This window comes from Archocentrus centrarchus, chromosome 9 (assembly GCF_007364275.1).
Source record: "Archocentrus centrarchus isolate MPI-CPG fArcCen1 chromosome 9, fArcCen1, whole genome shotgun sequence".
Lineage (NCBI taxonomy): Eukaryota > Metazoa > Chordata > Actinopteri > Cichliformes > Cichlidae > Archocentrus > Archocentrus centrarchus.
Window position 1 is genome coordinate 22,824,393 of NC_044354.1, and position 23,341 is coordinate 22,847,733.

A 23,341-nucleotide genomic window follows, 5' to 3' on the forward strand; every position below is an offset into this window, starting at 1 on the left:
ATCATGTGGTGTTGTTTGTCTAGTTACAAAGGTAAAGCTCATCACTGACCAATGTGCTTTAGGATCACACTTCCTGGCCAAAAGGCACACAAACAAAATCAGCTAAGTGAACAAGCAGAGGTGAGTAAGGGGGAGGAGAGAGAAGGAAAAAAAAAAAAGTTTGGTGATTATGTGAAACAAATAACTGAAATTATTAGCCAATTATCAAAATGTTTTTCTAAATATTCATGTCAATTGACTAAATGACCAATCACTGCACCTCCAAAGTTCTGAGGAAGCATAAGCATAAATCGCAGTGATTACATTGGTCCTGCTTCCCCATTTCCTACATAGCCCCTTCAGCATTATGACAGAAACTGAATTAGATAATCAAATACCAAAGCGGTGAACAATCCCCCCAAGATGAGATTATTCTTCTATTCTCAAAGCTCTGTTTTATAAAGACATTAACTGCTGATCAAAACAGGAAGCACATTTACACAGAATAACCTCAGGACAACATCAGCTAACCTGACTAATCCCTCCCAGCATAACAACAAAGGACTCCAAACAATAAAGGGGAAGAGGGAGCAGAGAGAGCAGGCTAGTGAGCATGTGCACAGGAGCGAGCAAGAGAGGGCCTGCAGTGGCAGGTTCTAGTGCCAGTTGCTATGGTGACCCCACTTGGGCCTAGTTAAGGTATTTCCTGGATCACATATGTCTGACAGGCCCTTAATCCCAGCAGGAAAAGGGGCCAGGGGGTAGGATCAACTTTCTCCTCAAAAACAAAACCAAAGTGGGGAAAGCAGAGGAGACATTTGGATTACGTCTACGTTAAGCTCTCTCTAAATCTGAAAATGTTGTTTTCATGCAAGAACTATTTGTCTTCACATTAGTCGCCTTTCCACTACAGAAATGATGTACCGCTTCAGCCCGTTTCCACTGCAGTATGGGCTCCAGACTCAGTGACAGAATAAATAGCAGCTTTGACTATAACCTGACTGAGCGAACAAAAAGCGGTGCAAGTTAATGGAAGCGAGAGCAAAACAGCGGCGGGAACCAAGACAGTGCTACCTGTTGAGTCTATGTGGCAAATTAATGTGATATCACTATTTTTTTTTGAACTTACAAGAAACTGCACCATAGCCAGTCAATCGTTTCATGTCACACAGCTTGTTACTCTTCCACCAGTCTACTGCATCTCTGTAACCTCAGCTACTGTGCTTTACAACCAAATTTACAAATCAAATTTTTCCGTTTTGTTTTCAGACAACTAAAAATGTATGAAACAGAATTTTGATTACAGACCAGAAACACTACATGTTAAGCTGCTATAGTACTGATAAAATATAAGTTTTACGACCCAGGTAATCAGTAACAGCTTATCTATTTACCTGCTATAAATTTAAAAATAAATGACACCAAAGTAGTTAGAAGCCTCTGGAAGTTGTCCCAACTTTACTGGGACTGTGGCATGTGGCCTTTGGCCCTAACTGGGCTGACTTAATCATAGCTGTGCAAAAGCTTTGTTGCCCCTGTACACGAAGCAACATTGAGGATTCTCATAAGTGGCTATTGTCAGAAAGGTGTACTTTGATATGCATGTACAGTAGGGCCACTAGCCTGTACTTCAAATAATGCAAGCACGTTCAGCATCTGCTGTGTACCTGGTTGGTTTGAATGAATCAGTGTGCACCAAGTAGAGAACGGAGAGTTGTCTTTGATGTTTGAAAAAGATGAATTTTACACATACAGATCTGTGATGTTTAGGTTGGACAGAAGGCTAAAACTGAGAAAACGTTGGGTTACATAACGTAATCCCTGGTTCTTTGATAACAGAGTGAGGTGTTTCACTATGGGAATCGCCTTGGCGTGACCAACTACGGAAGCTCCAATGACACCACGTCTGTCTGCGACAGACCTGCCAAGCCGTGCTCAGGGCCCCGCCCCTCCTACTATCACGGCTGACCAGCTCCTCCCTACTCATTCTAAGCAGATTTCTTTCCGTGCCCAAGCAAGGAGGGAAGTGATGGTGAAACACCTCACTCTGTTATCAAAGAACCAGGGATTACGTTATGTAACCCAACGTTCTTTTTCTAACTTCGTTCGGTGTTTCACTATGGGAGATATAGCCCACTCCCGGATTGCGCCAGCCCTCCCGAAGCTGTGCTCCAGTGCTGCCCATGATCTCAGCTCAGACCTGAGGCACTAGACTCCAGGACTGCCTGAGCCAGGGATGACTGAGCGACATCCAGTCTATAAAACCGCACAAATATGTGTGGTGTAGCCCAACTCGCTGCTGCACAGATATCCTGGACTGACACCCCTCTGAACTAAGCCCAGGATGTAGCCATGCCCCTAGTAGAATGAGCTCGAAGCCCCGATGGGGGCTGAGTACTCTTACAGCTATAGGCTAGAGTTATAGCCTCTACAATCCAATGAGACAGCCTCTGGCGGGACAAAGGCCTGCCCTTGTGGGGGTGGGCCCAGGAAACAAACAGCTGATCAGATTTCCTGAACCCAGCTGTTCTGTCCACATATGACCCCAAGGCCCGCACAGGGCACAATGTGTTAAGCCTGCGCTCCTCTACAGAGGAAAAAGGCGGGGGGTGAAATGCCAGCAGTTCTACTGTGGGGCACCTGTATGATGACTCTATCACCTTAGGGACAAAGGCTGGGTTTGGCCTCAGGCATGCTTTAGTAAGCCCAGGGGCCAACTGTAAACAAGAGGGGTGAATGGACAAAGCCTGTAACTCACTAACTCGCTTGGCTGTAGTTAGAGCCAGCAGCAGAGCGGTTTTAAGTGAGAGAAATTTCAACCCTACAGCCTCGATTGGCTCGAAGGGGTGGTAGGAGAGTGCATCCAAAACCAGTGATAAATCCCATAATGGGACCAGTGGCCTTGAGACTGGGAGCTTACGGCGTGCCCCCTTCATGAAGCGACACACAAGAGGGTGCTGACCAATAGGTTTATCACCCAATCCCACATGGCAGGCTGAAATAGCTGCCAAATAGACCTTTATTGTGGAAAAAGCTTTCCCTCCGTCCAGCAAATCCTGAAGAAAACACAGCAACTCCACCACAGAGCACTGAAAAGGGATAACCTGCCTTTCATAGCACCATTCTTCAAAAACACGCCATTTACAACTGTAAAGAGAGCGTGTGGAGGAAGCTCTTGCATTCTGAATGGTGTCAATAACCTTCAGAGGCAGACCCGCAGCATTCAAATTCGACCTTTCACGGGCCAGGCCCACAGAGCCACCCGGTCTGGGTGAGGATGATATATCTCCCCTCGCGCCTGAGACAGAAGGTCCCGGCGGATGGGGAGCGGCCACGGTTCGCCCGCCAGGAGCTGAATTATTTCTGCTAACCAGTGTTTCGACGGCCACCGTGGCGCTATTAAAATTAGCGACAGCCCCTGATCTCTCACTCTGATTAGGGTTGGAGAGATAAGGCTGAGAGGCGGAAAGGCATATAGCAGTGTGTCTGGCCATGGGTGGGCCAGAGCGTCCATGCCCAGTGGGGCGACTGGGTCTGACAGGGAGAAAAACAGTGGGCAATGTGTGTTTTCCTGCGAGGCGAAGAGATCTACGGCAGCCCGGCCGTATTTCTGCCATATCTGCTCCACCACCTGCGGGTGAAGTCGCCAATCTCCGAACAACGGGTTCCCTCTGGACAGGAGGTCCGCCCCCCTGTTCAGAATACCCGGCACGTGAGTTGCCCGAAGGGAGAGGAATTTTGTGCTGCTCCACACAATTATTTCCCTGGCCAGTCTGTGCAACTGCAGGGAACGAGTACCACCCTGGCGGTTGATATAAGCAACTACTGTAGAGTTGTCTGTTTTCACCAAAACATGTCGACCCTGGAGATACGGCAGAAAATGCCTTAGAGCTAAGCGCACTGCGTGCAGCTCCAGTATGTTGATGTGAGCCCGAGAGAGCCTCCGAGACCAAACACCATTTACTGCCCTCCCCATCATGGTTGCGCCCCACCCTGACAGAGATGCATCTGTGGTCAGGGTCATCCTGGATGACACCGCGCCCAGAGGTACTCCCGCCGCAAGAGCTGCTGGGTTCCTCCAAGGTTGGAGAGCCGCTATACATGACGGTGTTATTTTTACACTGCGACCGAGATGGCGGTGAGGGCACAGACGTAGGGACGTGACCCAACGCTGAAAATCCCTCATCATAAGCAGCCCCAAATGCACCACATTTATTACCGAGGCCATAAGGCCGAGGAGGCGGAGACAGAGCCGGAAACGCACGACTTTCCCCACTTGAAAGAGGGAGAGGCACTGAGTGAAGGATGCGATCCTGCGCTCTGAAAGCGTGACACGATAAGATCTGGAATCTAAAATGAGCCCCAGATATTCCGTATACTGTGCGGGTTTCAAGCGGCTCTTTTCCAGGTTGATTTTGAAGCCGAGCTCCGTAAGGTGGTTTGCCACCACCCTGGAATCTCTGATCGCCTGCTCCCGCGATCGGGAGCATATCAGATAATCGTCTATGTAAGAGAATATTCTGATGCCGCTGTTCCTTAACGGAGACAGCGCTGCCTCCACACATTTGCTGAACACCCTTGGGGCTAATGATAGCCCGAATGGGATAGTCTGAAACTCGTATGCTGCGTTCTGATAGGCGAACCTGAGATATTTCCTGTGTGGAGGATAAATGGCGATGTGAAAATATGCGTCTGAGAGGTCGATTGTCACAAACCAATCGTCTGGGTGAACGGCCCGACAGAGCGCTTTGTGTGTGAGCATTCTGAACGTGTACTTTCTCAAGTGTTTGTTCAATACACGTAGATCTAAAATGGGCCGGAGAGAGGAACCCTCTTTTTTTTGGAATGAGGAAATAGCGGGAGTAAAAGCCCTGCTGAGCCTCCTCGCTCGGGACCGCTCTGATCGCCTGTTTGCGTAACAGGGAAGCAATTTCGTCCTCCAATACGCTTGCTGACTCTCCCTTGGCCACTGAAATCAACTTTCCGTTGAATTTCGGTGGTTTCATTGCGAACTGAAGCCTGTATCCTTGGGAAATGGTGGCCATAACCCAGGGATGGACTGCGCATGCGCGCCATTGCTCCAGCCGCGCAGAGAGCGGGCCCATGAACACGTGTGACGTCACCTCTGCCTCCCGCATGGAGGTGTCCCCCTCGCGAAGAGCGCCAGCTCCCTCCGCAGGGAACGTAGGGACATGACAGTGACTTTCTTTCATTTTTTTCATTTTCTTTAAACTGGGGGGACATTCTGCCCTTGGCAAACTGCCTGGTTGCAGGAATGCACACTTTATTTCTTTTTGAACCCCCGAAACACAATGAAGTGTCTGAAAACTTTGGGCAGTGCTTGGTGACACTGATAGATTGCTTTGAAGTGAATAATGAAACCGGGGAAGTGCATGGTGACACTGCGACCTTTGACCCCACATCTCCTCTCTCTGAACTAGGTGTGGGAACCGAGAGAGGGCTCCTGATGAACTGGGAACCCCAGGAGCCTCTGAACCATGAACCCTGGGAGGTGTGGTTGCCTCTTCCAGCACCTTCCTCCTCTTTGAGGGAGGAGAGAGAGGTGATGCACAACGTTGCAGGCTTGCTAGGCTGAACGCTTCTTCTTCCCTTCCCCGGGGTGTGACGTTCGGTTCTTTGCAGCAGCTGCTGCAAAGGAGTGTTTGCCCCAAGGCCTTGGGTTTTCTGCCTTGACCTGGTGGGAAGGCTGCAGTCTTGCCGCTTGCCTCTGAACTTTAGCCCCACTCTGCCTACCCCTCACGGCTGCAGCTGCTGCTGCGAAGCCTACTCTAGGCACCTGGTGAGATTGTGGGTTCACTTTTCTGGGTAAGCAGAGATTGAAAGCTTCTCCCTCCTGCTTTCTGAGAGTGCTTGTCTCTCTCATTTTCTCCAAAGCTGGGCCAAAGAGACCCTTGGCTGGGTCATAGGCTGCATCCATGATTTCAGCCTTCTGAGTGTCTCCCAATCCTGACAGGTTTAGCCATAAAGCTCTCTCACCTGAGACTGCAAGACCCATTACACGCCCACAACCCTGGACTGCTCCCCTGGAGGAGCGTAGGATGAGATCGTTGACCACACAGATCTCATCCCAGAGGGCCGGGTTTGGAGACCCCGAGTCCAGTTGACGGCCCATGTCCTCTAAAATCTCTGCCTGATAAGCTGACAGCAGTGTAACCGCATTAAGGGAACACACCGACTGTGCTGAATATTTGTACATCCTTTGATAGATGGATGCGGTGAGGCGATCCATCTTACTGGGCAGAGAAATATTAGAAGAAGCTGAAACTGACCTGCGGTTAGGGTGAAGGTGATAAGCCACTGAAGGCTCAACTGCTGGGGGTCCGGTCAGCCCCAGCTCACCCATTCCTTGCATCTCCAGCTTAGAGCAGCCCTGGGTAGGAAGCTTGCTCTTAAAAGGGCTAGACCAATAGCGACTCATTTCTTTCATGCAAGCAGGCACTGCTGGCAGAAGCTGCTTTGCAGGTGGTGAGGCTGGAGGGAGCCTCTTGCCATCATACAGGTCACGTTCTGCCCCTTCAGCCGCCTGGGCTGCTGGCCATGTGATGCCCAGCTTGGCAGCAGCCCGTTTGCAAACATCATACAAGTTGCTGTCCACTGGGGGTACAGCTTCAGCCCCACTTGGGGGCCTGGACTGCTGGGCAGGGAAGGTGGAGTCATCCTCCTCTTCCTCCATGTCTTCTAGGCCGAGGAGGTCGGAGTTGGCATCGCCATCCGCATCCTCATCCGCCGGCTCACCCTCAGTTGGGTCGAGGAGCCCCTCGAACAACTGGGGCATAACCGGGGACACTTCCTCCATTATGTCCGCCCAGCTCGTTGTGGCTGTCGGCTGATGGATATCAATCGTAGCATTGTTGGCTGACAGACAGGGGTCCTGGCTGTTAGCCACTGCTACTCTCAACCTCCTTTCCAGGATTTTCTCTGGCATCAAGGCGCAATGAGAGCAACCTTGCGGGTCCGCCAGAGAAGTTTGAGCATGCTTAGCACCCATGCAAGCTATGCACATCGGATGAGAGTCCCTGCCCGAAATGGAAGCACCGCATGATGCGGGGCATGGGCGGGATGCAGCCTCTTTGGCCTTCGGTTCTGACCCTTTGGCGGGGGTAGGAGCCGTAGCCATCGTGGTCGGAAAGATGGTGAGACTGAGCTATACAAGGCTCGTCGTGACACGTTAGCCTGTTTGTAGCTAGCGCTAGCAACGGGGTTAAGTCCGAGCTAGTCGCCGTGAGAGTCAGCTCGTCGTGACACGTTAGCTGAGCTCTACCAGTTGATCCAGCTAACAAATTAATGCTAACTGAAACCTAACACTGTTTAGGGTCGGTTAGCAAATTAATGCTAGCCAGACCTAACACGGTACTGACCCGCTAACAAGCTAATGCTAGCCGGACACCGAAAAGCTCGCCGTGACGCGTTAGCCCAAGTTACACACACACACACACACACCGGCTACCCTGCTAATTAAAACCAGGTGACCGCTGAAGACAGCTCGCCACGACGCGGTCGCTGTCCAGGGTGTATAACTACCAGTACACTTCTTTCGAAGGACTTACTCAGCACAATCCAGACTGAAAACTGGAGAACTGCGTTCGGCGACGTACTCCTCTACGGGACGCCTGAGAACTGTTAAACAGCTAACCAAGCCAGCCTGGGCGCGCTGAGGGAGCCCGATGTAGTTTCTCACGGGAAGAAAGCGAGAATGAGTAGGGAGGAGCTGGGCAGCCGTGATAGTAGGAGGGGCGGGGCCCTGAGCACGGCTTGGCAGGTCTGTCGCAGACAGACGTGGTGTCATTGGAGCTTCCGTAGTTGGTCACGCCAAGGCGATTCCCATAGTGAAACACCGAACGAAGTTAGAAAAAGAACTGTTCAATATGGACATTGTGATAGTGGCAGGCTCCAGCTTTCCATATGGACACAATGTTTCCATGCAGAGTGATGTTTCTGTCCCTACCCTCTAAATGGACATGCCACTGATAAGACTGTCAACATCCCAGCTGTTAATGTGACTGCAGACATTATAAAAAACACCCATAAAGCTGTAAAATGTACTTGGTTCACTGTAGGGCACAGTCAGAACAATGAGTGCTGCTGTGGCAACCATCTCAAAACTAATGATGTAACAGATTGTAGCAAACCAACCCTATTAAATTCTAAAAATAAAGTAACAGACAGCTTTTTTTCCCCCTGTGTAAATGCCTTGCTATCAAATAGCAACACCTGTATGAGAAAATGAAATGCATTTCCAATTCTTCGTGCAGAGGTAAGTGCCTTTGGATTTGACAATGTTTCATCTCAGTTAATCTTCCTGCAACTATGATTGGATTAAAATGGATCAAGTGCCATAGTTTCAGAAAGCAACCCACCTGGAATGTCTTCCATGGGTACTTTCAACCAACTGGAAAAATTGACTGACATCATTTAAAATCAGCCTAATTACATAAATCTTGAAAGGAATTCTGGTTAAGATGAACACAGTGAAGTTTTTAAAGAAGGGGTGGAAAGCTCACTAATCTGAACATGCAAAACCAACTAAAAAGAACGAGTTGGCGCCAGTCTATGGAACTTTCTCTGGCTACAACATAGGAAGCAATATGCCGCGTGAATGACTTCTGGGATTTCCTGTTCTCACTGAAGTGATGGTTGAATGCAGGAAAGTCAGACTAGTTGAGGCTCTGCAGTGGCACAGAAATTGGCTATGGTAAGTTTCCTCTGCTGATTTGACCACACCAGAGTGAAGGAGTGGGTGATGTGGAGAGGGGACTAATAAGAGACAATGGCAGCACTGGAAGGAAGCAAAAGAATAGGACAATCCTCATTAGCAAGCTCCCAATGAGCGAGTGTCCTTCCTTAAAACACTCCAGTGGAGGACCTTTTCATTCTTAAATGAGCCACTGGCAATCAGCATGGATTAACAGTAGGGGGTCTACAAGGGTTACTATGTGTAAAGCAAAGTTGGAGCAGTGTCATTCAAATCAGTTAAGCTACATTTAGCCTCATATTGTGGCTTTAAAAGGACGAAACACAATAAAGCCAAGATTTCAAAAGAGTCCAACTATGTTGGTGTTTTTCTTATTACTGTTAAATCTTATGCAGGGCTTTCCCTAGATCTGAAGGGGTTTTTGGGGGGTGACCATGCAAGACAGTAAGCATGATCACTATGTACAGTAAGTGCAAGGAGTCTGTTCCTCAATTTGCAGGAGTATTATGTTTTTCCTATTTCACAGTTCTGTTCATCTTGACCTTTGGGCAGGGATTCTGATTTATACCACCACTTTTTCTTTAAAAAAAAAAAAAAAACAAACACAGCTCAGTCCTGATTTCATAACTTTTCTCCTTTGCAGAGGTCTATGCATTTTCCTTTTATGCCTGACTGATTAACTAGACTACACAAATCCTACATGATAAAAACAGAGACTTGGGGTACATGCAGGCAAATCAGACTGATACGTTTGTTTTAGCATTTAATCCAAAACATCTTCCAGTGGTTCAAAAATGCCACGCGATCAATCAAACATCAGCAAAGCAATTAAATGTTTTAGCTCAGAACGAAAACTACAATTAAAAGATTGCCTTTGAAACCACAGGGAAATTCCAGCATTGCCTCACATTGGATAAACCAGATTCCATCAGTGCTAACTTCACAGTTCAGGACCTGAGAAAATCATGGAGCTTATCATGTACATCATGTCTCATGGTAAAATATAATAGCTGTGGATGAGAGGGGGAGTAGACTGCTAAAAGGTCATAGAAATTGTTATTTATGTTAATGTTTTATATGTTCAGCACTTCAACTGCTGGAGAGGATATAACTGGCTTGTTTTCTATTCTCACTGAATAATTTGTTTCAGAAAACGGAGCTGGCTAAAGCCTTATTTAGCCCCCCACTGCACTATGAATTTACCAAAGTCAAAAGCCACAAAAGCTACATGTCAGAAGGGAAAACTTTGGACACTCTCTGAACTTGACTGACCCAACACTCTTCTGAATTCGTACGTAAAAACAACTTAAGATTTTGAAATACCACTTTAAAAAAAAAAAAAAAAGTTTGTCAAGATACAATACAGAAGTAACTCATTACACTTCAGTCAGGTACGGTAAGGCCATCAATGCATTTTCTTGTTTGGAGTTTAACCATTTCTAACTTATCCTAAACAGCTCAGGCTATGTGAAAAATACAATTCTGCCATGTTTACATGGAAACATGATCATGTAAAGAGACGGAGGAATTGTAACTTTATGCAATTGTTTTCTCTCTTCACATTTAAATTCCAATTACCATTTCCAACTGTATAAAAGTAAGTAAGAGGGGCCAATTATTTTGCCAGTATACAACCTACATTTGCATTAAAAACAGCAGTGGACCATAGAAGGAAGCTGAATGGAGATCTACTGGGCTTGCATCTTTTCAGAATTAACATTTTGTAAATGTTAGTACGGGTTTAAATATTTTACAACACAGATGTATTCACGTAAATTTTCATTGGCAATTTCTCAACCAAGAAAGGATGATTTGGTCAGATAGCTATCCACTGTATCTATTACCGAGAAGGGACAAGAGATTTAGACCATGTCCATACCGTTTTTTTACTAAAAAAATAAATAAATAAAAATAAAAAAATTCTGCCATGGTCATGCCTAAACCCACACAAGGACAAACAAAAGCTAGTCTAACTGATATACTTGGCTGACATTAGCCTATTACAGATAAATTCATATCAGTATGTATGCTGCTAAGGATACATTGGTTAATTAAACATGGATAGCAAACACTGGCCTGGCTGAGTATGTCTACACTGCTGTGCTGTTTAAATTAAGCATTTCGTCTTGCTACTGTTGTCTACACGAGTAAGAACCATGTACATGAATGGCCATGCTATATGCATTTTCAGGCATCTCAGTATGGATTGAACTCATTTCTGAAACAGTACATTTGCTCATTTATTTATTCATTATTCATTTATTTGCTCATTTATTTTCAAGTGCCATTTTCAATTGAAACTGTATTAGTATGGAACCAGCCTTAAACCTTCCTATGTGGACAGAAGTCTCTACTGACGACCTAAAAAGGCTCATATAAATGCAGAGTGAGTTCCCACAAAAACTGTTCTTTAGTCTAACTCTAGCATCAGCAGAGCTTTTCTCCTCTGGGCCTTTATTTCTGTCTGAAAAGAGTCCTACTCAAGATTGTGGCAGCTCTGGTTTTTAAAAGGTCTCCACTGAAGGGTCAGTGCTCTTCTACTCTGACAGACAGCAGAAGATAGAGTCAAACAAATCCACAGAGAAAAACATCCTGACAGTGAAATGTCAGGAAGAGAGCAATTAAACATTATACAGAGATTTAAATGATTTTTTTAAAGACAAAAATGCCATCTTAAAAAATTTAAGAAATTCAATTAACTTAATTTGGCCAGGGAATAGTCTTTTCTTACGTGAACAACACCCAACAAAACAATAAGACAAACAAGGAAACATACACAAAAAAAAAAAAAGAAAAAAGAAAAAAAAGAGCATTACCATATAACTATTTTGTTCCTTCACCCCAGACAAAAGGAATGCAACCAAATGCCTCTGCTGTGATTATTCATCAACAGCTGAAGCCATCCGTAACCCAGCAGGGAAGCGGGGGGAAAGTGAAACAATCCCAAGCAAAACTCAGTGGGTGAGTGGGAGGAAAAGCACAGAGGCACATACATAGTACCTGGCCATTTGGCGATCAAGAACTGGGTGGAGTGTAAATGAAAGACATCCCCCACCCTGGTGGAAATTTATGGCTCACCTTGAAGGACAAACATGCTCCCCAGAAAGTCTATCCTTGAGGAAAGGTTTCAAGTAGCATAGCATCTTTTCTCCCCTTTTTCAAAAACAGGCTAATTTATAGTTCCCTGGTAGTTAACTCCTCTCTTGGTGACAACAAATACCTTTTCATTACAAAGGAGGAGTGCTAGGTAGTAGAGCTGCCCTTGGGCTACAGATGGGAGTCATTTAGTCCTCACTATCCCATTGCTGGCTTAAACATAGCAACATCAAGTTTATTTTAGGGCTTAAAACCCCAAAGAGACCCTCGTGCATAATTACTTCCATTATAATGCTAGGCCTTATCATATTCTTTTGCTGCTCTCCACTTCCGACTGCAGTGTAAACATCCAAACCCATCTACCCACAAGTTGAGGCAGCTATTACACCGCTGGACTGTGTCCAAGAAACACATTTTTAAGGATTTGATTTCAGTGCCTCTCTCCCCTTTTCAGAACTGAGCTTGTGTAACCACAAGAGTGGGCTAAATTCTTCACAGAAAGTCTTATGATAATAGTTTCCAGTTTAGATTTTTAAGCATGGTAAGTTTTTTTTTTTTTTTAAATCTATTTCTAAAAACCTTAAAAAGAACAAACTGGTTTGAATAGGCAGAAAAAAGTCTAACAGTAAGGAACACAGTTGTGCTACAGATGACGCAGTAGAGAGCGCTTAAACATCAAATTCAGGCAAATGGGGGTGGTGAGGAAGCACTGACGCTATAAAAAGGACAGACTTCACAAAAGTCTGGCACGTGTTAGGATTACATTCCTCTACAAAGAACAAAGCTTTGCTTATCAATGGACTGCTCCTCAAGCCAAGAGTCAGGAAAAGCCACTTACATGTAGAAGTTCAAACAGTTACAAGATCTTCAATAATTCTGCAGCCAGAACTGGGAAAAAAAGGAAGTCTGAGTAGCTTTAATTTATTAGAAGGTGCCTTACCTTCATCAGTGTTGGCAGGCCGGCACTGGGTCCTCAAAACTTGGGCGAACAAAGCCAGCAACAGAAATATACTTGGCCTCATCAGCATCCTGCTGAAGGAGCTACAACTGTTGGCTTTTGTGCGACTGGAACTCCATTCAGGTGTTTGGGACATCAGCAGCAGGGCATCCACAGTCCACAGCTTAAAAAAACAAAACAAAAACAAATAAATGCACGATAAGCCTCAACCAAAAACTGCTGCAAGGACAGTAAACTGCTGCAACTCAGGAGGTAAAGAAGGGCATCTACTGATCAAAAAGTTGGTGGTTCGATCCCTGGCTGCTCCAAAATTCCCAAGTTGCTCTCTGATGCGCTCATGGGAATGTGAATGTTAGCTAGAAAGCACTTAGGTATAGAAAAGAGTGCTTGTTTGAATGGGTGAATGAAAACTGTATAAAGCGCTTTGAGTGCTTATGTAGAGTAGAAAAGCACTATATAAGAACCATCCATCCATCCATCCATTCGCTTCCGCACATCCTGTTAAGGGTCGCGGGGGGGCTGGAGCCTATCCCAGCTGTCATAGGGCGAGAGGCAGGGTACACCCTGAACAGGTCGCCAGCCTGTTGCAGGGCCAACACAGAGTGACAGACAACCTTTCACACACTCATTCACACCTATGGGCAATTTAGATTAGCCAATTAACCTAACCCCAGTAAGTGCATGTCTTTGGAATGTGGGAGGAAACCGGAGTACCCGGAGGAAACCCACGCAAGCACGGGGAGAACATGCAAACTCCACACAGAGAGAGGGAGAGGCCTGGGCCAAGGTGGAATCGAACCCAGGCCTTCCAGATGGTATTCTAACTGTGAGGCAGCAGTGCTAACCACTGCACCACCGTGCTGCCCCTATATATAAGAACCAGTTCATTTAAAACTAAACTCTAATATTGTACTTTTTTTCATACCTGCAACCTGTATTTTTTGTTGACAAGGAAGTTCCGTGGTCATGAAAACAGAGACTATTCTGCATGTTTAAGAGGTTTGAGATAGATAATCCAGCATTTCGGCCTCCTTGCATAAAACTGTGATAAGAAACTGCAGCGCACCAGACTCCCTCTGATAACTTAAATATTGGCTGTCTTACTCAGTTTGCAGGAATGTAATGTTTTGCTCTGGAATTTAAAGTAGCCACTGAAGTCTTGAACGCCTAAAGACTGCCATCACACTGAGACAACGGAATAGCAAGGTGTTTTGTTTTTGGTGCTTGTATTATACCCACCAAAAAACAGGGAGTGGGTGATCCTTATATGCACATCTGCTCAAATCATCACCTCTGCAGCATCTGGCCACAAAGATTAACACTTGCTCATAACCTGCTTTAGAGAATTTGTTAAAAGAAAAGGAAAAAAAAAAAAAAAAAAAAAAATCCAACACACTACAGCCTGTTATGTGACACCCTTGTAAAGAAAGACGGCCATAATTTCCACAGAGGGAGACAGAGAGAAGATCTATCACCCAACAGTTGGTTTAGTTTCCCAAACCCAGAATGACACCCGGTGCGGCAATTTGCTCCCATAACCTGCCAATAATAAGCCTGAGATGACAGTTCCCATGAATGAAGTCTTTAAAAACCAAAGTACCATTCTTTAAAAACACCAACAGAGGGGCCACATCTAATTATGAAAAAAAAAAAAAAACAAAAAAAAAAAAAAGAGCTTAGTTAATATTTTCACATAAAGTCCAGCACAGAAGCAGCTGTGGAGGTAATCACTTGTATGAGTGTTCTTCACTGAAGCGGTCATTGTGTTCTCTTAAAACCAATTCAATTTCACTTTCCAAGAATGGCCTAGTGTTCCAGCAGCTGAGCTGGGTCAGGGGGGTCCAAGAGGGATAAAGAAGCTTGGTCATCTCTACTCCAAGCTGTGAGTCAGTGTTTGGGATGCTTCCAAGAAAATGCTTCTGCTGTCAGCCGGAAGGAATTGCAAAGAGAAGCCGACCACGTTTCCCGGTCCCTCGTCACTACAACAATATTTGGAAGAAGAGGAAATAACTTCTTCAAAGTGTGACAGGACGCTTTGTCATAGTCCTGTCCCTTGGGAGCACTAGTCAAACATACACTATGCCTTACTAGCTACACCCAAGGCATGCCTGTCTTGAACTTGCTCTGATTTGAGACTGACCCACACACTTTCAGCCTGACATTATGGGCCAATGGTGACTCAAAGTCACCACTTTTAGTTTATTATTCAATAGGAAAATATGCTGCCTCATTTTTTCCTCTTTAAGAATTCTATCCAGCCATCATTTTCTCCTGTGTATCCAATTCATCTGGCACCAAAATTTATGGGTAACACAAATGATAAACTTTGTAACATGTACCCTGCTATTTTAACACATAACAAATAAAAGACACTAAACATTACCTTTTTAAATATTACATGGAGATCGAAAGGCAAGTCTACACCCTCTGGGAGTAGGAGCATTTACCTGAAACACAAAGACCGGTACCTGTCCAATAATATGGTTTTGCACGGCTCCTTTTAGTGTCTCGTTCTCTTTTAATCACCAGTTTTCATACCTTTTGAGGCAAAAATTCAAAAGGAATGCAGAAAGACATTTACCTTGTAAACAAGTACTGCTTGGAAAATAAATATAGCCAAAGAACTCACATTACAGAAAAGGTACATAACCAAGTGTTTGTTAATCAACTGATTTATCTGCTCTTAAAAGATAAAAGCATTTCCCTGAACACTGTCAGTACTGAAAGAACTCACACTAAAATTAAAAACACACAAGACAGCTTCTCTCATTATATAAAAAGACAAAGGTTGGCCTAACTCAAAACACAACCCACACCGTAATTACATTTCACTGTCCATCCATGCAGAAAATTCCTCAGCTTCCAAATTCTGTAGCCCCCCCCCACCCCCAGTTTGGTCTGCACTTCCACCTAACAGGCTGGTCTGCACATGGCCACAATTCAGTGGAACAAGAGCGTCAGACCATTTCCCTAAAGCAACCATTTTCATAAAAACACACACTGAAATTTTTTGTTATTGTTGTCGACGGTTTTTGTGCAGCCACACAATCTGACTCAGTGGTTCTCCACCACGGCGGGAGATCAGGTGTCATGACATTACAGTCAAAAGCGAAGACCTTTTGAATCTAACACTGCCATTTGGTTAACACTTTAACCCAAACTGCTTTTCAGTGCTGCTCAGTATGTGTGACTGTTTATGTTCTCTGCCCACTCCACGGACACACATTTTGACAAACAAAACTGTAACCTTGGCCGTGTAAGTACAACATTTTCAGTACAAGATCCTGAATAAGTCACTGTTTAAAACGTTTCAAGGTAAACACCACAATCCTTGATGAATTTATTCATGGCAAATGCAAACATACAGCTCAAGCGATGAAAATTCTGCCAGGGGGGAGCAGCAGCCTAGTAAATTAAAGGGCTTGAGAAAAACTTTTTTTCACCCTGGTGAAGTCTCTGTAGACATGCTGCTTTCCTAAACCATCCATCTTCTCCCTCTGCCTTTATAACATAACATTTAGAGCTTTACACAACATCTGATTGGCCCCTCCAGATCCAGTCTTCATGACAGATACAATAATGATGGGTGAGACCTTTAAAAAACAAAAATGACCCCCACACACACACACACACACACGCAGCATTTCTAAATAACTCACACGTCCTGTTGTCTAAATGAAAGAAAAACTGAAACAAATGTTGGTAATTAAACTGAAGTGTTATGGATCCACTCAGCTCCTTAAAGCAGAATAAAGGCATCACTTGCAGTTTGAACGTTTGTTTTGATTTTTTAAAAAGGTTTCTCCTTGATGTGGTTAGAATTTATCCAAGCAACTTATCTAATGTGATTAAAGGCGCCTGCTGTGGCTGTAGACAGAAAACCAAAGCAGTTTCAGCAGGCCTCTAGGCAACGTTTTGGCTCCTCTGCTTTAACGCTTGTATCCTCACATTTTAAAACATGGGGCAGAGTTCGTGGGTGTTGCTCCGTATGAAAACTAGTCTCTCCCCAAAAGAAACGCGTCCAAGAAAGAAAGAAAGAAAAAAACATTTTACTAATAAATTTTCCAATGATTATTTACTCAATTGGAGCATGTGGTTAAATGCTTGCACGGTTCTTTAGTTAACTTCCACTTGGGGTCCTCCAATAAATCTAAATCAGCACAAAAGCAAACAAGAACCTTTTCGCACGCAAACAAACAGTAAAATGAAGCTAAAAATCAAAGAGTGAGTGAATGAATAAAACAACCAGCTCACCTTACTGGCGGGGAGCCGTGAAACAGCCAGCCTCGGTCAGATAAGGAAGACTCATGAGCTGAGATTGGATGCAGGAAAACTTCCTCGAAAAACAGTATATCCAGACTTTTAATGTGCGGTCCCGCTAACGACGAAGCTCGACGTTTAGCTAACAGGTTTGCGCATTTTTTTTCTTCTTAACGAACTTTGCGGCAGAAAAAAAAAAAGTTCGTTCCACTAAATTAAAACAAGAGAGAGAGAGAGATAGATATTAAACGGGCCGGAAAAGACTTCCTAAACACTACTACACTGTGTAGTTTAAATTTCTTTTTTTTCTTCTCTTACCTGGTTAAACCCGTCCGAAAAAACTACGAGAGCGCAGCCCTATGCAGCAGTTTCCAGCAGTCTCTTTATCCCAAAGGGCTTCGCTTGCGATGAAATTTAGTCTTCCCACTTCAGAAAACTGCCCTAAAGTTGTTTAACTCAGGCTAACACAATGTCCGAACACGAAATGTCCTCCAGTCTTATGTAAATATATGTAGCTTTTTTTTTTTTTTTACTACGCAAAACAACGGCGCTTAAATCAATCCTAGAAAGTATTTCTACGGTTCCCGGCGGAGAGGTACGGCTAAACAACGAGAATCAGAGCGGCTCCACACCTCCCCCCTTAAATCTGAGAGTATGCGCATCCTCCAGAACACGTCAATGTAGCACACGGGAGGCAGACAGCTTCCGGTTTGCTGTTGTAAAATAAAAGCGAAGGCTGTGTAGTTGGTTGGTATTGGTGTCAAAAAAGGTGTGCCGTTTGTCTTTTCTGAGGTGAACAGAGCTGGTTATTATTGCGACTCAGAAAAGTCGACTTATCAGTGAGATTGACCTCATGTTGTAACCCTTTAGAGAACTTAGACAAGATTAAAGGCGGAGCTGGGGAGTGCTAATAGAGCCAAAATGGAGAGCAGACATGCTATTGTTATGCTCAGGGCAAATACTACAATTGGCGGCGATCACCTTGTCTTCACCTGGAAATAGTGCGGACTATGTGGTGTGATGTTTTTTTTTTTTGTTTTTTTTACATAACAGTGTGAGTGTTTATGTTTGATTTCTGCACATTCCCCCCCCATCCACTAAGCACTGGCATTGCACATTTATTTTGAATGTCAAACAGCCGGAATTCCGGTAGTTATTGGAGCGCCTACTTTTCAACTTTATGCAGGACAGCTAGGTCTGATCCGGCTCCCGCTGCCATCCACAGCACACCAGCTCTCACACTGCGCTCTTTGCATTGCACAGCTGGAGACAAAACACAAGCTAGTACCCCGTTTACGGTACTTCTGTATAGGAGTTTAATTACCTTACTGGATAAAAATAAGATAAAGTTAATGCAAACCTGTTCCTGACCACCATAGAAGCATCTTAAAAAACAGAGCTTACATAGTAATATGACATGACAAAGGTCAAATATTATTACACTATATTGCCAAACGTATTCACTCATCTGCCTTCACACACATATGAACTTGAGTGATACCCCATTCTTAATCTATAGGTTCCGCAAGCACAAAAATTCCCATAAACATTCTTCCAGAAGCGCATTTGTGAGGTCAGACACTGATGTTGGATGAGAAGGCCTGGCTCGCAGTCTCCGCTCTAATTCATCCCAAAGTTGTTTTATCGAGTTGAGGTCAGGACTCTGTGCAGGCCAGTCAAGTTCTTCCACACTGAACTCGCTCATCATGTCTTATTGGACCTTGTTTTGTGCGCTGGTGTGCAGTTATGTTGGAACGGGAAGGGACCATCCCCAAACTGTTCCTGCAAAGTTGGGAGCATGAAATTGTCCAAAATGTCTTGGTATGCTGAAGTATTAAGAGTTTCTTTGGAACTAAAGGGTCGAGCCCAACTCCTGAAAAACACCCCCACACGATCATCCCCCCCCCCTCCACCAAACTTTACACTTGGCACAATGCAGTCAGACAAGTATTGTTCTCCTGGCAAACCCAGACTCGTCCATCAGATCGCCAGATGGAGAAGCATGATGCGTCACTCCAGAGGACATGTCTCCACTGCTCTAGAGTCCAGTGGCAGCGTGCTTTACACCACTACATCTGACGCTTTGCATTGTGCTTGGTGATGTAAGGCTTGAATGCAGCTGCTCAGCCATGGAAATCCATTAAATGAAGCTCTCTGAACTGTTCTGGAGCTAATCTGGAAGCCAAATGAAGTTTGGAAGTCTGTAGTGACTGACTCTGCAGAAAGTTGGTGACCTCTGTGCACTATGCACTTCAGCACCCACTGAGCCTCCTCTGTGATTTTACGTGGCCTACACGTTTGTGGCTGAGTTACTGTCATTTCCAATCCCTTCCGGTTTATTATATTTACCACTAACAGCTGACTGTGTAATAATTAGTAGTGAGGAAATTTCATGGCTGGACTTGTTGCACAGATGGCATCCAATCACGCAGTGATATCAGTAACGAGTTACTCTAATCTGACCACTTTTTTTTGGTAACGAGCAATCTAACGATTTACTATTTGTAGTCCAGTAATCAGATTAAAGTAACTTATCCAAGTCACTGTGTGTTACTATTTTTGTCATTTTCCTTAGTAAAAAGATATATTTTTGCTTTCTTGTGTCTTGGGGAACGACATCTGCCCGATGCGACAACTAAGTCCCGTTTTCAGCGTGAGGACAATAATAGCACACAGCAACACAAACGTAAACAATGGAGGGAGGAGAGAGATGCACATTTTCTAGCTGGAAATACAGGCACTATTTTGAGTTTGTGTCAGCTAAAGATGACAATATCGAGGTTCGCTGTGCACTCTGTGCTGGCAACAAAGTGCCATCTAGTTTCAAAAACACTACATGAAATTTGAAGAAACATTTGGAGTTGCAGCACGGCACAGTCAAACTTACAGAGCAAGTCTCACCAGGTGGTGTGAAGCAGAGAGCTGCGACTAATGCAGGAGGTACCCCACCACCCAAACAACAAAAGCTGGACTGCCGGTGTTGTGCCAAAAAGTGATCATCTGCCATAAAGTGATTCCGATATTATATATGAAATGAAGAAATAACCTGTTTTGCAAGAATCTTTAGGAGTCTGTGTTATTGTACCTACATTATAATCAAGCCAGTGCTTTTTGGCCACTTAAAATATCTTTATAGAACTGCAGAGGTGGCAAAAGTACTGACATTCTGTACTTAAGTAGAAGTACAAGTACTTATGTTAAAAAATACTTTAGTAAAAGTCGAAGTACTGGTTCAACTTCTCTACTTAAGTAAAAGTAAAAAAGTACAGGCTCTGAAATGTACTCAAAGTAAGAAAGTAAAAGTAGTTTTTTGGAGGATGTTTCTACCTACTATTTTTGTGTAAAACAAACCGAACCTCATTATATATTATTGTAATAATATAAAATAGTACATGAGAATACAAATGTTATTCCAATCTAAATTTAATTACTAATGAATGCACTCAGCTTGAATCTGTTATGTAGGACACAAACTGTGAAAGGGAATTTAAACACAGCTCTGTTCTCTGTGTCCTCCATAGTAGAGGGTGACTGTGCCTCCACCTAAACACCAACATGAGGATACTCAGGGGTTACAGTGGGATTCAGAAGGTGGAGGAACCCTAAGATCAGCTGTAGTGGCTCTGCATGGGGAGAAGAATCACAGCTTTCTATTGTAGCTGCAGTAAATGATGTTGGTGTGCAGGCTGTGATCAGCTGACCTGCTGCTCTGAGGTTTACTGCTCTGTGTGGATGAAGTGAACTCACAAAGATGTAACCCAGTATTTCACAGCTATCTGAGCTGAGCTCCATCCCCTACACTGACAGCATACAGGCTGTAGAAATGTTGGATTCAGTGAATGAATCTCAGCATCAGCAGCTTTGATTCAAACTCATCTCTGCTGCACTGATGTAACCTGTAACTCTGACCATGAACACAAACACTGCGCTCCAGTCCAACACAGAGCTTTACTGTAAATACAGTACAACAAACTAACCTATTTATTAAACACTAAACTTCAGCATTTTCATAGAATCTTTGAATTACACAAAGTCAGCATACTTCAGTTTATTTTCCAGTCCTTACCTTTAATTCTAGCCTCCCTTCTTCCTCTCCTGTCCTCTTTCTCCATCTCTGAGTGAACTTCTCTCTCTTTGCTCTCCCTGAAATACAGCAGCTCTTCTTTTAGCTAGCAGACACACTGTGTGACAAACTGCACACACTTTGTGTGTTTGCTGATATTTGTTGAGCATTTAGAAACGTTGCATTTACCTGCCACACGTTACTCCCTTCATGCTCGCTCCTCTTCAGTAGCGCTAGCTAAGCTGTTTATGTGCCGCAGCGCAACTTACGGACTCGGTCCGGCCCGATTATAGCGCTATAAATGGTACATTAATTATATGGGTTTGCGTATTTAATCCCTTTGTACGAGATAAGCCCCGGTGATGGAGGATACGCAGTACGATTGTCTCTTATATGTTATTATTCCTCCATTTAGGCTCAGATCGTTTTATGTTTGAAGGCGCACTGACCGGAAATGCAAACTTCTCTCTGACGTTAAAAAGTAACGAGTCTGTTTGAAAATGTAAGAAGTAGAAAGTACAGATACTTGCGTAAAAATGTAGGGAGTAAAAGTAAAAAGTACTCAGAAATATAAATACGTAAGTAAAGTACAGATACCTGAAAAATCTACTTAAGTACAGTAACGAAGTATTTGTACTTCGTTACTTCCCACCTCTGTAGAACTGTGATGTTATGCTTGTTGCGATGTCTGCAGCCTTCTGAGCCAGATTTCTGTTTAAAAAGACATTTTTAATGTCAGTGACAGTTTTTACCTTGATAAAAAAACAAATATATAAAAGTGAAAAAACTGATTGCAGCTTCTATCTTGTGATAGAAATGCTGTTTCTCACTCAAAACTTGATATCATTCATGAGAGATATGTTTAACACATGTGTCACAGATTATAGGTCAACAAGTCATTTACAGCCGTTTAAATTCAGGCAATCATTTTTTGGCAAATACCAGCAGCTGTTAAATGTAACTAATAAAGTAACTTGTAATCTAACTTAGTTACTTCTAAAGCTAAGCACTCAGTAAAGTAACTAAGTTACTTTTTAAAGGAGTAATCAGAAATCAGATTACTTTTTCAAGATAACTATGCCATCACTGCTATCACGGTACCACGCTGGAATTCACTGAGCTCCTGAGAGCGACCCATTCTTTCACAGATGTTTGTAGAAGCAGTCTACATACCTAGATGCTTGGGTCTAAATACTTGTGGCTATGAAAGTAATTAGAACATCTGAATTCAGTGATTTGGATGGGTGAGTGCATACTTTTGGCAGCCACAGGTGACTTCATTTATTGTACACTGACTGTAAAATGTAAAAGGTTGCCTGAAGTAAAGATATCGAGGTGGAAACTTTAAAATTAAACTCACCAAGTGACTCGATGTTGCCACAAAAACGGTGGTAACATCAAGTCAGCACAAGCTGACTGTAGAGGTGGGACGACAACGATTAATCAGTGTTTGCTGGCTGGATTTGTGAGCCATAATATGAGTTCTTGAACAGACAACCTTGTTTTCTTTGCAGGATTTCACACAACAAGCATGAATATTAATTCAGTGAGAGAAAATGAGCACTTTCATCAACGTCCTGTTCAGGGAAACTATAAAATAGCTTTATTGTGCTGGGATCATATGCTTTGGCAGAATTTCAAAGAGCATCAGAATTTCAAATGTGTCTGCCTACTCAGCACAAACACAAAGTTTGCTCTCCCTGATCAAACACATAGCTCATATCCGAAGACCTCATGTGGTCTTTGATTTCATGTCACAGTTGACAAATGATTGACGACTAAAGCTGCTGAGACACATGAAGCCCAGCTTTGTAGCTAGATTAAAGAATGGGATGACAAAGAAACTGATTTGTGTTTCAACATGTGTTAGCCTCTTACATGCACTGTTATTCTTGTTTCAGGTTAAAGGCATTTATAAATGAAAAATCACCACTTTATAATTTTTTTTCTTTGAGATCCAAGATCTGCTTTTGAATGTCAGTGCTTAAGAACAGCCTCATACAAAGGCGCTACACTTCTGCTTTTCTGGAGCATGCACTGTTTTACTACCTGTCCTCTGGAGTTAAAGCAAACATTATCTTATTGCTGTTGGATTGGTTGGAACACAGACTGAGCTCCTATCAGCACACCAAAGAGGATCTTGGGATGGCATTACAGGATGTATGCTGTCTTTCTTGATACTGTTACTGCAGTTCAAATTTTAGATGATGAACTGAAGGTGCAAGAAGAGATCACAACCATGGGCATATACATTCACTAGACAATTTATAAG

The 23,341-nt window shown here is 43.8% G+C and overlaps 1 protein-coding gene across 4 annotated transcripts in view; it reads right to left on the reverse strand.

Moving 5' to 3' along the window:
• The window catches only part of fgfr1a (fibroblast growth factor receptor 1a), a 35,093-nt gene extending 17,470 nt beyond the window's left edge, over positions 1-17,623 (reverse strand). For 2 of the 4 annotated variants that reach the window (XM_030737629.1, XM_030737632.1), the window contains exons 1-3: positions 17,325-17,622; positions 17,001-17,216; positions 12,729-12,909 (exon numbers count right to left, since the gene is read on the reverse strand). In XM_030737629.1, the coding sequence (XP_030593489.1) occupies positions 12,729-12,882 (154 nt within the window). In that variant the 5' untranslated portion in view covers positions 12,883-12,909; positions 17,001-17,216; positions 17,325-17,622. Of the gene's footprint in view, positions 1-12,728; positions 12,910-17,000; positions 17,217-17,324 lie in introns of all 4 variants that reach the window. The other 2 variants (XM_030737630.1, XM_030737631.1) reach the window with 1 other exon arrangement.
• Positions 17,624-23,341: the final 5,718 nt, after the last annotated feature.